Source organism: Malus domestica, chromosome 03 (assembly GCF_042453785.1).
Source record: "Malus domestica chromosome 03, GDT2T_hap1".
Lineage (NCBI taxonomy): Eukaryota > Viridiplantae > Streptophyta > Magnoliopsida > Rosales > Rosaceae > Malus > Malus domestica.
The window spans coordinates 34033387-34048273 of record NC_091663.1 but is presented as its reverse complement, the minus strand read 5'-3'; the positions used below and the strand labels follow the sequence as shown (position 1 = coordinate 34048273).

The 14887-nt window shown below is 38.4% G+C and overlaps 1 protein-coding gene across 1 annotated transcript; it reads left to right on the top strand.

Moving 5' to 3' along the window:
- Positions 1-9271: 9271 nt before the first annotated feature.
- LOC103424883 (NAC domain-containing protein 41-like) lies at positions 9272-10675 on the top strand. Its single transcript, XM_070819771.1, has 2 exons — positions 9272-9736; positions 10145-10675. The coding sequence occupies exons 1-2, from the start codon at positions 9272-9274 to the stop codon at positions 10673-10675; spliced, it is 996 nt and encodes a 331-aa protein (XP_070675872.1).
- The last annotated feature ends 4212 nt before the right edge of the window (positions 10676-14887 follow it).

Sequence of the window (14887 nt, the reverse complement as noted above, 5' to 3'; positions counted from 1 at the left end):
TGCCACTGCCAGATCTGAAAAATCGAAAGTCTCGCGGGCATGAAGGAAGAGAGGAATTGGACGATCAGGGAACCAGAAACCCTCTTATGCAGCGAAATCAATGGGAACCCTAATGATTTGCAGGCGGAAGCTAAAATCTGGAAATTTTGAAGGTCTAAAGAAGGCGGAAGCTGAAATCTTAGTATCATCAAGCTCCTGTGGTTAGCAGATTTCCAATTTTCAAGGTCAGGTGGCTCTTCACGGCCAAACTCAGTGGTTCCTGAACCAGGCTTTCTCTCATGAATTAAAATCATTTGTTCATCAGATCCTGATGCAAGAAACCGACCATGTTTAGCCCACCTGCACCTTGTGATCACCCCTACCCGTGGCAAGCCTAAGTCCACCAGGTTGAACGTCAATGGAGAAAATTTGCATTCCCTCATGTCTAATCCAACTGGGCTTCTCTAAAATCATCTTTGCTACTTATTTCCAGAACCTAACAAAACAATACCACCTTTGTGTCGAAGAAGAGGCCATTTCTTTGAACGCGTTGAGAGAGATTGAAGAGATATTGAGAGATTGTTGTGTAAGCAAGCCGAGGCAGTGGCATATGGATGGAAGTTGTGCATCATCTCTGGGCGTTTTGAGATTTAGCCATGAGAGAAAGATTTGTCATTGTCGTCGTGCAGCGGGAGATCGCAGAGGGAAAAGGCATCTTCCTCAACTTCTTGCTATTGAAAATCTGAGAAAGTTTCCATCTTTGTGATCTGGGTAGTGGTGCGATTGATTTGTTTGTGTTGCTGGTTGCGTTTGGTAGTGGTTTTTGTATTCAGAAGCTTTGAAATTTGCATCTGGTAGTGGTTTTTTGGGTTGTGTAGATTCACGGTGGAGGTGAAAAATTGAGAGAGAACCGACATAGTTTTTTGTGTCGATTCCCAAAGACGGCGCCAAATGTTGATGCACAAAACCAGAGGTCTTGGAACAACGTAAATCCGACCGTGAATCTGCATGAAATATACATAACCCAAGATGTATCGTGGTTCACCCCAATGTTTGTGCTACGTCCACACTGATTGTATTTATTTGAGGGAGAGAGAGCTCTGAGAGTGAGAGCGTTGAGAGGGGGTGAGAGGACCTAGGAGAGGGCTCGCTCCTCAATACATTAGTGATGGGCTCAGTCCCCAAAGTATTTTTCATGAAGCCCAGTTGATGCCCAATATATGGTACACAACGTAAATTCGAGGTCTTGGAACAACATTATGTACCATATATTCTGAGGCCAATTCCTAGGCCAATTCTCAGGCCATTTTTAGGCCAATTCCTAGGCCCTCTCACCCCCTCTCAACGCTCTCACTCTCAGAGCTCTTTCTCCCTCAAATAAATACAATCAGTGTGGAAGTAGCCCAAACCTTGGGGTGAACCACGATACATCTTGTGTTATTTATATTTCATGCATATTCACGGTCGGATTTTCGTTGTTCCAAGACCTCTGGTTTTGTGCATCAACAAAGTCATTTTTAAGAAACCGACGAATTCAAGAGTGCTCGCTCGTGTAAATCAAATGAGTACAATGCCTCGTTTTAATTACTCGTGATGTCAGGAAGCTTTTTTTGCATTTGTGGTCTTAAGGGGACTGAGCCTTCTTTGCCAATCGCCTGATTGGCTATCATACAAACAAGTTACTTCGGACGAATTATCAGGAGAAGGAAAATTTAATGTGTTGATCACACGTTATGGCTTTGCCTTAAATCAGTTGGGGAGCTTATAACAATAAGCTTGGTTGTATTTGTTTCAAATAGAAGATAATTAACAAGCAGAAGATTTTATTCGCGGAAATTTTATTGGTTGTATACAAAAAACCTTTGCTTGTAGCGTTGAATTGGATTTCTTGAAATAGTTTGCTTAAATCCTCAAAGGAGCTGATTCCATGAAAACATTGGCATGCAACTGTACTCTCATCTTCTAGGCTCAAGTAGCTACGTTAAACCTCTTCCCAATTTGCGTGCTTGGAAAGAACTTTAACCAATGAAACTCCGCTTTCTAACCTATATACATGTTAACCCGCCGCAAGTCCGCCTTCTTTAAAACAAATGGTTAAAAGGTCAAGTGCTTCAGATAAGGCAACACACATCCCTGGATCGGAGCCCACCCTACCCTCGGGTGGAAGCAATGGAAGTTCTCTGGTAGGAGAGAACAAGCGCTTGCACATGATTTCAATTCAATTTTTCTAGAAAAGATCGGTCACTCTACATTCCTTTCCCTTTGAGATTTTTTTAGTAGTGATAGGTTATGGTTTTAGATAAACGAATGTTGCTAACTTGCCATATATAAGTGCTAACTAGTTAGTAACTTAATCTAACTTTAACTACTCAGCTAATCGCTTTCAACTTCAGGCGCTTAATTCATGCTATAACTAGGAAGATTACAATACATAGAGAAAAACACATTTGATAACTTCCAACCTCAGGCTTTTAATTCTACAAATGGAGATTTCACTAATGCCCTTAGGCATATAGAGAAGTTCCTTGTGAGCCATTTCGAGGATGACAAGTTATATGGGTTGGTATGCCCTAAGAGACTCCAAATTCTAGGAGACCCATGAAAATTTCGTAGGATCAAGTTTTTAATAGTATTTAATTTAGTGGGGCAAAACGATGTTATCGGGTATAATATTTTCGTTAGGTAAAGGCAATCAATGCACTTTATCCTAGCGACTTCTTTCATCGGGCAAAATCATTTTTGCCCGACAAACGACTACTTCTCGTCGAATAAGACTTCGAGTGATGGGTTTTTGCAGGACCAACTTTTCCCAACCAACTTTTGTCATCTAAAGTCTTAGGCGACAAAACAAAATTTGACCCAACGAAATTTTTCGTCCGCCCAGATGATTTATTTTTTTTTGTAGTGCATGTTCTGCCAAAATAGGTATTTTACCTTCTCATGAAATTTGGCCTGTGAGCATTCCGACGGACATGAAATGTAAAATATTAATTTTCCAACATCCTGCCTCTCGATTTATGATGCTTTAGTGTAAATATATCACAATATAAATAAACAACAAAAAATTGGTAGAATGGACTTCATACAAAAGCCAGGGTTCAATTCACCAGGTACGTTCATAAACTGTGCAATACAATTGAAAAAATGGCATCAGAAAAAGCAGATTCCTTCGAATCCCTAGTATTGCACTTGGCAAAATAAAGCAAAGTTTTAAAAGACACTAAGCACTAATCGGGCGGTGAGCTGATATCTAGCGCCTAGACGGATTTAAGTAAATTTACTATATAATATATAAATTAATTGAATTTACAATATTGTATATATATAAATGAATTGAATTAACTATTATTATTATTTCTCTAATTCACATCATAAAGTCATAACAAACTAATAGAACCAAGTTAGAAACATAAAGCTAGCATGAATTTTATAAAAACCCTGCCCAAAACGACGTCATTTTGGATTTAGGTTGTTCTTAAAAAAGAAAAAAAAATCAAACGTTGAGGTTGCCTAGGCGCCTGAGGCGAACAACCTAGGTGTTCAGGCTAGTCTATAGGCTATGCCCACTCCCGCCGGGCAAAGGCATTTCCTTCCTCCCCAAAAACTGTCTTGGCGAGTCTTAAAAATATTTTTTTAAAATACGGGCTACGATCTAACAAACAGGTAGTCACTGTCTTTTCTTACCTTTAACCTCCACCCTAATCATTATAACTTCCTTATAATTCTTCCCAACATACATAACACAAAGAAACAAGTGAGGACATGCTTACCTCCAAATTATAAGCTGAGAGAGACAGGCACTTGACGTTGTTGATATTTTCAAGAATTTTGATTGAAAGATTATTGAAGAAAAATACCTAAGGAAAAAGCTACGGAGAACGGAGGGAAATGAGAACCACAGGAGCATCGGAAGCGGCGACGTTTTTATCACCTCTGTAACTGTGAAGTGGGAACCTTCCAGGCTTCGATCATTTTTGAGAACTTGATTCATATTTTTGTACAATTTAGTTTTTTTGTTTATATATATTTTTTTAAAGTTTTTGCTTTGGTTGGGCCTTAGGATGACTTGGGTAAGGCCAACTAATTTGAATCTAATGGTAACTAAAAAAATATTACTAGAACATTGATAAATTAAGAAGATGAAGAAGGAAAACTAGCATATTCCTAATCTACATTAAAAAATGTAAGGAAAAGTTTAAGAGTTGAACAAGCATGAGTAAGGCAGTTTTTAACCCAAACGTCAAAAGTAAGTGAAATTGGTCGAAATTATCATTTTTAAATTCAAATTTTTGACATGTGATATAATATCTTAGTAGATAAGGTGTTGTTTTTGAATTCGTCTCTCTAGCAACTTGCGAGTTGGGACTGCATCACCTTCAACTCCTGCCAAACCTTCCAATCTCGACCACCTCTTCACCGCCATCAAGATTATTGAACACCACCATCGTCTATGGAGACCAGGGCCATCAAGTGTCCAAGTCGGAATTGGTGATGGTTGCTGTCGAGTGACTCGAGTCATGAGTGAATGGGACAGGAGTGTCTAAGTGATGGAAAAAAATTAAATCCAACGGTGTAGTGGAAGTGAGATTAATCATTAAATCCAATCCAATTATCCAATGCTAGAGGTACATTTCTCCTATTTTTGGACCGCCCTACCCCATCAATTCCTATACCAGTCCTGTCCCACCCCGTCATGTTTCTTCTTCAAAATATTTAAACCCGCCCTGTACCCGCCTCAAACTGCTTGAAGTTGAACCCACCCGACCTGCGGGTCCATGATTCATTTGCCTACCCCTTATATTTTGATGATGTAAAATGGTTGTTCTCTTTGACATTTTGTTATTTTTGGGATGCTTTTTGTTATTAGTTTACCCAATTAGTTAAAATAAATCGTTATTGTAACTTAAATTTTTAAGTACTACGGTGTAGTGATATTCCTCTTCACTTGTAAGTGAAATGTTTTATGTTCGATTTTCACTAAAGGTGAAGCTGAATCACATTATTGTTAGCCTATTGTGAGACTAAGCCCACCATGTTCCCGATAGAGCAGATAATATCATTTGTTAAGAAAAAACATTAAAATTAGAAAGAAAAAGAGAAATAAGACATCAAAATATAATTTGTTTGTACCATACTTAGGGCCTCTGTATTTAGATCTTGTATAAATACTCGGGGGACTTAAATGTAATTATGTAATAAAGGAATGGGCAAATATGTAATAAGTGAGGAGCCCTTATTCTATAAAAGGACTCATCACCCTCACAATTAGGGGAAGCCAATTCCTAGGCCATGGAAGGGCTCTCTCACCCTCAGAAGCTCTCTCCATCTCTCTTCCTCACCTCTCAGATAAATACAATATCAGTGTGGACGTAGCTCAAACATTGGGATGAACCATGATACATCTTGTGTTATTTACATTTCTTGCAGATTCACAGTCGGATTTACGTTGTTCCAAGACCTCTGGTTTTGTGCATCAATATTTGGCGCCGTCTGTGGGAAACGACACGAAAAACTATGTCGGTTCTCTTTCATTTTTTCATCTCACCAGAAAACCTCACTCTTTGGGCTTTTCCAAGAAACCTTCGCAGAATCTGTGCAGTCTAAAAAAAAAAAGGTCCAAAACCCTTTTTTTTTTCTCTCTCTCTCTCTATTCATTTCTGGAAGATCTGCAACTCACAAATCTGTCTACATAAAAACTCTGCGTTTTGCTGCTTCCTGGGAAAAGAAGCTATGAGCGACTCAATTGAGCCCGCAACAACATCGTCTTCGGCCAAGGATCCGACCCTCTTGGTTCACCCGCGCCACGAGTTGTTCAAGCTCGGGCTACTGCCCATCCCCAAGCCCATCTTCACCGACCTGACCTTTGCTCAAGCAGAAGCTGATCGTAAAGTCGCCGAGTCACCGAGTCGACTCGTTCGCGATCTCCGAGGCAACTCAGATTGCAAGGCGTCCAAGGGTAGTCTCAATATTCTTGAACCAGCGAAGAAAATTACACACAACTCGATCGTGGGATTTCTTGGGACTTGAGCAAGAGGGTGTTGTTCCACCTAATTCAATCTGGAAGAAGGCAATATATGGTGAAGATTCGATCATAGGAAACCTTGATACTGGCGCAAGGCCAGAATCCAAAAGCTTTAGTGATGAGGGGTATGGACCGATTCCATCCAAGTGGAAAGGAATCTGTCAAAATCAGACAGATCCAAAATTTCACTGCAACAGTTAAACATGATATGCTCGTTGTTAATGCATATTTGAGTTCCATTTGCTTCTCTCGCGGGTTCTCGGAGCGGACGCCGGCGGCTGACAAGGTCAGAGGCTCGCAACAGAGGGAAGTTTGTCAACAAGGTCAGAGGCTCGGGATTCCCGGAGATGAGCCTCGACGAAAGAGAGTGGGTGAAGAAAATGGTGATGACGGGGCAAGTCGCCGGAGGTCTGACGGCGTACGATCGCCACGTCTTGTTGGCAGTAAACATCGGAGCGGCGAGCCTATCGTTTGTTGGGTCAGGGTTCATCGTCCTCTTCAAAGAGCTCCGCAAGTTCTCCTTCAAGCTCGTCTTCTACCTCGCGCTCCACATCGCCTTGGAAACTGATCCACGGAAATGAAAAGAAAAAGTAAAGTAAGTCTGCCAGAGAGGGTGGAGGTGGAGAGATAGAGACACAGTGGAGAGAAAAGAAGAAAAGCAAAAGATTTTCCTATTATTATGATTCCTTTTGTCTGCCAGGTGAAGAGACAGAGAGAGTGCAGTGGAAAAAAAAAGCAGAAAAAAAGCAAAAGAGAAAGCAAAAGCAAGGAATAAACACCACACTAGAATGATATGATTTACTTTCCTTGTTTTTGTATGATGTGATTTATTTTTCTTATCTTTCGGAGACATCTGTATAAACCCTATCAGAGGGTAATAATAATAATAAAAAAAAACGGCAAAGCCCAAAATAAATGGGCTGAAATGTTGTGTGGAGGGCAATGGCCCATAAGCCCAAAATAGAACCAACCAGGTGACCAAAAGTACCCCCAGTACTACAAAAAATTATTCGGCACCCCGCCGCTATTATCGCCAACCAGGTAATCAAAAGTACGCCCAGTACTCCAAACTATCCAGCAGCCTGCCGCTATTATCACTAACCAGGTGATCGAAAGTACGCCAAGTACTTCAAATTATACATGAGCATTACTCATGTCAATCATACATAAACATTCATGAGCATTACTCATATCAATCATACATAAACATTCATGAGCATCACTCATGTCAACTTTTATGAGCATCACTCATGTCAACATCCATGAGCATCACTCATGTCAATCAACATAAACATTCATGAGCATCACTCATGTCAATCAACTTCAAAAGCTTCATTTACAAAGCTCTAGCTTCAAAAGCTTCATTTACAGAGCTCTAGCTTCAAAAGCTTCATTTACAGAGCTCTAGCTTCAAAAGCTTCATTTACAAAAGCTCTAGCTTTAAAAGCTTCATTTACAGAGCTCTAGCTTCAAAAACTTCATCTACAAAAGCTCTAGCTTTAAAAGTTTCATTTACAGAGCTCTAGCTTTAAAAGCTTCATTTACAGAGCTCTAGCTTCAAAGCTTCACTTGCAAAGCTTCACCTACAAAGCTTCAGTGCAGGGTATACAAATACCGCCTCCGAACAACCGCCACTTCGGCCCATACATGGATTCAATTTGAAGTCTCCAGCCAACATACTCTATTGACCAAAGACTTGGGGATGTACCATATATTAGGCCTTAATTGGGCCTCATGAAAAATACTTGGGGGACTTAGCCTATTATTTATGTATCGAGGAGAGCATCGCCGCCTGCTGAGTAACCGCCTCGCCGCGAGCATCAATCCTAACCCATCACTTATGTATTGAGGAACGAGCCCTTAGTTTATAAAAGGGACTCCCTCACCATCATTAAAAAGCATCGCCGCCTGCTCTAGCCCATCATTTATGTATTGAGGAGCGAGCCCTTATTCTATAAAAGGGACTCCCTCACCTTCAACCGCCACAAGCCGAGCCAACCAAGGCAACATAAGCCACAAGCCGAGCAGCCTCGCAACATGTACTACATCTAGTTGAGCCTTATTTCACATTGAGCGTCGCCTCATATCGAGTATTCAGCTCTAGACGACATCTAGTTACTTCGGTCCACACATGGACTGAATTTCAAGTCTCCAGCCAAAAGACTCTCTTGATAAAAGACTTGGGGGACTAGTGTTTGTACCATACTTAGGGTCTCCGTATTTAGATCTCGTATAAATACTCGGGGGACTTAAATGTAATTATGTAATAAAGGAATGGGCAAATATGTAATAAGCGAGGAGCCCTTATTCTATAAAAGGACTTCTCACCCTCACAATTAGGGGAGGCCAATTCCTAGGCCATAGAAGGGCTCTCTCACCCTCAGAAGCTCTCTCCATCTCTCTCCCTCACCTCTCAGATAAATATAATATCAGTGTGGACGTAGCCCAAACATTGGGGCGAACCACGATACATCTTGTATTATTTACATTTCTTGCAGATTCACGGTCGGATTTACGTTGTTCCAAGACCTCCGGTTTTGTGCATCGACATAATTAATAAATGAGGTGACTAAATGTATTAAGGGACGAAAATTAGATATTGATCTTACACAAGGTTATACTCTAAAATTATCTTTTCCAAGGATTAAAATGAAGTTTTCTAATAAATACTAGCATATGCCCCACACTTTGTGTGTGAAAATAATTTGAATTGTAAAATGGGAAGGAGAAAGGAGAAAAAAAGGAATGTGGATTCGAGATAGAAGTTTTCTTTTTTGTATTTTATTTTTCAAAATTAGAGGATGTAGGGTTTAAAAAAACTGCAAAATTTAATTTGTGTGAATTTACTTTACTGCCCATGATTTTGTTTTGTGGTAGGAGACAAAATTATCGTTTTACTCTCTTTTGATTGACAAAGAGGGTTTTATTAATGTAGTTTAGACATCTATAAAATATGTATGTATGTATGTTTGTATGGTTAGGCAATTTAAACCATACATGTATAATGACGGTTACTTTTTTATACTGGAATTATTTCCCATTTAGCTAGCGGTTGATGATAAAGATAAAATACTCTCTTAATTCCTGTTAAAAAGGCCACGTAATAAACACCAAGTAATTTTAACTAGCTTGACACACAAGAAACCCTAGCCCATTGTTACCTATATAAATACATGCCGCTAGCTAATGATCACCCTATTCAGTATCATTACTTGCTCATCGCCTCCGCTTTTCTCATTCTTCTCAAATCCTTGCTATTAGAAAGTTATTATGGCTGGTTACTACCAAGTTCCAGTAGGGTACAGGTTCATGCCTCGAGACGACGAACTACTTCTTGGCTACCTTCGTCCCAAACTTGACGGACAGGACTATCCCAAGGGCATTGTTCATGACTGTGATCTCTACGGTCTTGAAGAACCATCGGACATATGGAGACGTCTTAACCGTGCATCACATGATGGTCAAGAATGTACAGATGATAAAGATATCTACGTCTTCACCACACTCAACTCGAAGGCTCCTAATGGCTCGCGTGTTTGCCGAACAGTTGGCACCACCGGCGGAACTTGGAAAGGCGAAGATGCCGGCAAGGAAATCTACGCTTCTGGGATTAAACATGCTATTGGCTTAAAGAAAAGATATACGTACAGGAACAAAGGATCCTCACAGAATGACCATTGGATTATGCATGAGTTCCATCTTGATCCATCTTTACTACGAAACAAACATCATCAAGTAAGCACACTTTTCTTTCTTTTAAATTGTTTTTAAGTTTTCTGTCTAATTATTCGGAAAATCACTATATAAAATTGGCCTCTAGAAAAATGTTAAAAGACAGATCACAAGCTTATAAAATATATTCACGCTTATGCATATATTAATATTGGCTGGCAAGGAAGTATATTGGCATGGGAACAATCTTATAAGGACTTAATTATTTGCGATTTCCTTTTTCGTTTTCTTAATTTTCTAGTTGACATTGAAACTTTGCAGTATTGCTCTCTTTTCTACAGTCGTTAGAGTAAGCAATACATTACACATATATATATATATATGTATGTATATGCATGTTGAACATTTTTATTTATTTTAGTAAGGATCGGAATTTATATTAACAAAAGAAAACGCGATTCTCGAATGCAGGAGAAGAATACTGTTCTTTGTATTCTTAGAAGAAAGGATGACATATCAAAGAAAAGGAAGCTGGAGGAACGAGATAACTATGAAGAAAACGCAGCTAATCACTTTGAGCCCCAGGCGCTTAATGCTTTAACTGTTGAAGATTACAATAATGCAACAAGCTATATGGAGCAAAACGCATTTGATCACTTTCAACCTCAGGCACTTACTGCTACAATGATTGAAGATTACAGTACTGACCCTAGGTATACAGAAGAGAACGCAGCTAATCACTTTCAACCTCAGGGGCTTTATGCTGCAACTACTGGAGATTACAGTAATGCCCATTGGTATACAGAAGAGAACGCATCTAATCACTTTCAACCTCAAGAGCATTATGCTGCAACTACCGGAGATTACAGTAATGCACATTGGTATACAGAACAGAACGCAGCTGATCACTTTGAACCTCATGATGAGGCGCATAATGCTACAAATGAAGATTTAACTACTGCCCTTAGGCGTATGGAGGAGATCCTTATGAACGGTTTTTGAGGATGACAAGTTATATGAGTTGGTATGTCCTGAGAGACTCCAAATTATAGAAGAAGAAGAAGAAGAAGAAATTGAAGCAGCTGTTGGTATTGCTTCCACAAAAACAGGATTAATGTAAAATGCTTGTTAGTGTTCACTGGTATTGCCAACCAGAGTAAATCAATGGCTAACCACGAATTGCAAAGTGATCATGTTTTGTCCTTTATAACTTTCATACTGTTAATATTTTCGGCTTATATATTTACCTTCTTCCTTGAATTGTATCACGCACCTTGACACCTTGAAATTGGGTTGCTTTGTGTAAGATTATTTCATAAATCAATATACATAGGGAAGTCTTTTTTAAGAAACCGATGAATTCAAGAATGCTCGCTCGTGTAAATCAAATGAGCACAATGCCTCGTTTTATTTACTTGTGTTGTAAGGAAGCTTTCTTTGCATTTGTGGTTTTAAGGGGATCGAGCCCTGTTTGCCAATCGCCTACTATCATACTAACAAGTTACTTCAGGGCGAATTATCAGGAGAGGAAAATTAAATGTGTTGATCACACATTATGACCTTGCCTTAAATCAGTCAGGGAGCTTATAACAATAAGCTTGGTTGAATTTGTTTCAAACAGAAGATATTTAACAAGCAGTACGTACTTTTTAATTTCTTGGAAATTTTATTGGTTGTAATAAAACCTTCGCTTTCAGCGTTGAATTAGATTTCCTGAAATAGTTGGCATGCAACTGTACTCTCATCTTCTAGGCTGAAGTAGCTATGTTAAACCTCTTCCCAATTTGCATGCTTGGAAAGAACTTTAATCAATGAAACTCCGCCTTCTAACCTATATATACATGTTAACCCGCCGCAAGTCCGCCTTCTTTAAAAAAATTTGTGAAATGTCAAGTGCTTCAGATAAGGCAACACACATCCCTGGATCGGAGCCCACCCTACCCTCGGGTGGAAGCAATGGAAGTTCTCTGGTAGGAGAGAACAAGCGCTTGCACATGATTTCAATTCAATTTTTCTTGAAAAGATCGGTCACTCTACATCCCTTTCCCTTTGAGATTTTTTTAGTAGTAATACATTATGGTTTTAGATAAACGAATGTTGCTAACTTGCCATATATAAGTGCTAACTAGTTAGTAACTTAATGTAACTTTAACTACTACTTAGCTAATCGCTTTCAACTTTGGGCGCTTAATTCATGCTATAACTAGGAAGATTACAATACATAGAGAAAAACACATCTGATAACTTCCAACCTCAGGCTTTTAATTCTACAAATGGAGATTTCACTAATGCCCTTAGGCATATATAGAGAACTTCCTTGTGAGCAATTTCGAGGATGACAAGTTATATGGGTTGGTATGCCCTAAGAGACTCCAAATTTTAGGAGATCGATGAAAATTTCGTAGGATCAAGTTTTTAATAGTATTTAATTTAATGGACGTTATCGGATATAATATTTTCGTCGGGTAAAGGCAATCAATGCACTTTACCCTAGCGACTTCTTTCATCGGGCAAAATCATTTTTGTCCGACAAACGACTACTTCTCGTCGAATAAGACTTCGAGTGATGGGTTTTTGCAGGACCAACTTTTCCCAACCAACTTTTGTCATCTAACGTCTTAGGCGACAAAACAAAATTTGACCCAACGAAATTTTTCGTCCGCCCAGATGATTTATTTTTTTTTGTAGTGCATGTTCTGCCAAAATAGGTATTTTACCTTCTCATGAAATTTGGCCTGTGAGCATTCCGACGGACATGAAATGTAAAATATTAATTTTCCAACATCCTGCCTCTCGATTTATGATGCTTTAGTGTAAATATATCACAATATAAATAAACAACAAAAAATTGGTAGAATGGACTTCATACAAAAGCCAGGGTTCAATTCACCAGGTACGTTCATAAACTGTGCAATACAATTGAAAAAATGGCATCAGAAAAAGCATATTCCTTTAAATCAATAGTATTGCACTTGGCAAAATAAAGCAAGGTTTTAAAAGACAGTAAGCACTAATCGGGCGGTGAGCTGATATCTAACACCTAGACAGATTTAAGTAAATTTACTATATAACATATAAATTAATTGAATTTACAATATTGTATATATATAAATGAATTGAATTAACTATTATTATTATTTCTCTAATTCACATCATAAAGCCATAACAAACTAATAGAAACCAAGTTAGAAACATAAAGCTAGCATGAATTTTATAAAAACCCTGCCCAAAACGACGCAATTTTGAATTTAGGTTGTTCTTTAAAAAAATTAAAAAAAAATCATACGTTGAGGTTGCCTAGGCCCTTGAGGCGAACAACCTAGGCGTTCGGGCTAGTCTATAGGCTATAGCCCACTCCCGCCGGGCAGAGGCATTTTCTTCATAGTTCCTCCCCAAAAACTGTCTAGGCGAGTCTTAAAAATATTTTTTTAAAACACGGGCTACGATCTAACAAACAGGTAGTCACGGTCTTTTCTTACCTTTAACCTTCACCCTAATCATTATTACTTCCTTATAATTCTTCCCAACATACATAACACAAAGAAATGCTTACCTCCAAATTATAAGCTGAAAGAGACAGGCACTTGACGTTGTCGATATTTTCAAGAATTTTGATTGAAAGATTATTGAAGAAAAATACCTGAGGAAAAAGCTATGGAGAACGGAGGGAAATGAGAACCACAGGAGCGTCGGAAGCGGCGACGTTTTTATCACCTCTGTAACTTTGAAGTGAGAACCTTCCAGGCTTCGATCATTTTTGAGAACTTGATTCATTTTTTTGTACAATTTAGTTGTTTGTTTTTATATATATTTTTAAAGTTTTTGCTTTGGTTGGGCCTTAGGATGACTTGGGTAAGGCCAACTAATTTGAATCTAATGGTAACTAAAAAAATATTACTAGAACATTTGTAAATTAAGAAGATGAAAAAGGAAAACTAGCATATTCCTAATCTACATTAAAATATGTAAGGAAAAGTTTAAGAGTTGAACAAGCATGAGTAAGGCAGTTTATAACCCAAACATCAAAAGTAAGTGAAATTGGTCGAAATGATCATTTTTAAATTCAAATTTTTGACATGTGATCTAATATCTTAGTAGATAAGGTGTTGTTTTTGAATTCGTCTCTCTGGCAACTTGCGAGTTGGGATTGCCATCACCTTCAACTCCTCCCAAACCTACCAATCTCGACCACCTCTTCACTGCCATCAAGATTATTGAACACCACCATCGTCTATGGAGACCAGGGCCCTTAAGTGTCCATGTCGGAATTGGTGATGGCTACTGTCGAGTGAATCGAGTCATGAGTGAATGGAACAGGAGTGTCTAAGTGAGGGAAAAAAATTAAATCCAACGGTGTAGTGGAAGTGAGATTAATCATTAAATCCAATCCAATTATCCAATGCTAGAGGTACATTTCTCCTATTTTTGGACCCGCCCTGCCCCGTCAATTCCTGTACCAGTCTTGTCCCACCCCGTCATGTTTCTTCTTCAAAATATTTAGACCCACCCTGTACCCGCCTCAAACTGCTTGAACCCACCCGACCTGCGGGTCCATGACTCATTTGCCTACCCCTTAGATTTTGATAATGTAAAATGGTTGTTCTCTTTGACTTTTTGTTATTTTTTTTATGCTTTTTGTTATTAGTTTACCCAATTAATTAAAATAAATCCTTATTGTAACTTAAATTTTTAAGTACTATGGTGTAGTGATATTCCTCTTCACTTGTAAGTGAAAGGTTTTTGGTTCGATTTTCACTAAAGGTGAAGTCGAACCACATTATTGTTAGCCTATTGTGAGGCTAAGCCCACCCTGTTCCCGATAGAGTAGATAATATCATTTGTTAAGAAAAAACATTAAAATTAGAAAGAAAAAGAGAAATAAAACATCAAAATATAATTAATAAATGAGGTGACTAAATGTATTAAGGGACGAAAATTAGATATTGATTACACAAGGTTATACTCTAAAATTATCTTTTCCAAGGATTAAAATGAAGTTTTCTAATAAATACTAGCATATGCCCCACACTTTGTGTGTGAAAATAATTTTAATTTTAATTGTAAAATGGGAAGGACAAAGGAGAAAAAAAGGAATGTGGATTAGAGAGAGAAGTTTTCTTTTTTGTATTTTATTTTTCAAAATTAGAGGATGTTAGGATCACCCGTGGGTGAGGGTTTAAAAAAACTGCAAAATTTAATTTGTGTGAATTTACT

What these genes read in the sequence shown, in the direction of transcription:
- LOC103424883 (XM_070819771.1), top strand. Translation starts at nt 9,272, where the DNA reads ATGGCTGGTTACTACCAAGTTCCAGTAGGGTACAGGTTCATGCCTCGA. An exon ending in TACGAAACAAACATCATCAA is followed by an intron (nt 9,737 to 10,144) that starts GTAAGCACACTT and finishes TCTCGAATGCAG; the next exon opens with GAGAAGAATACTGTTCTTTG.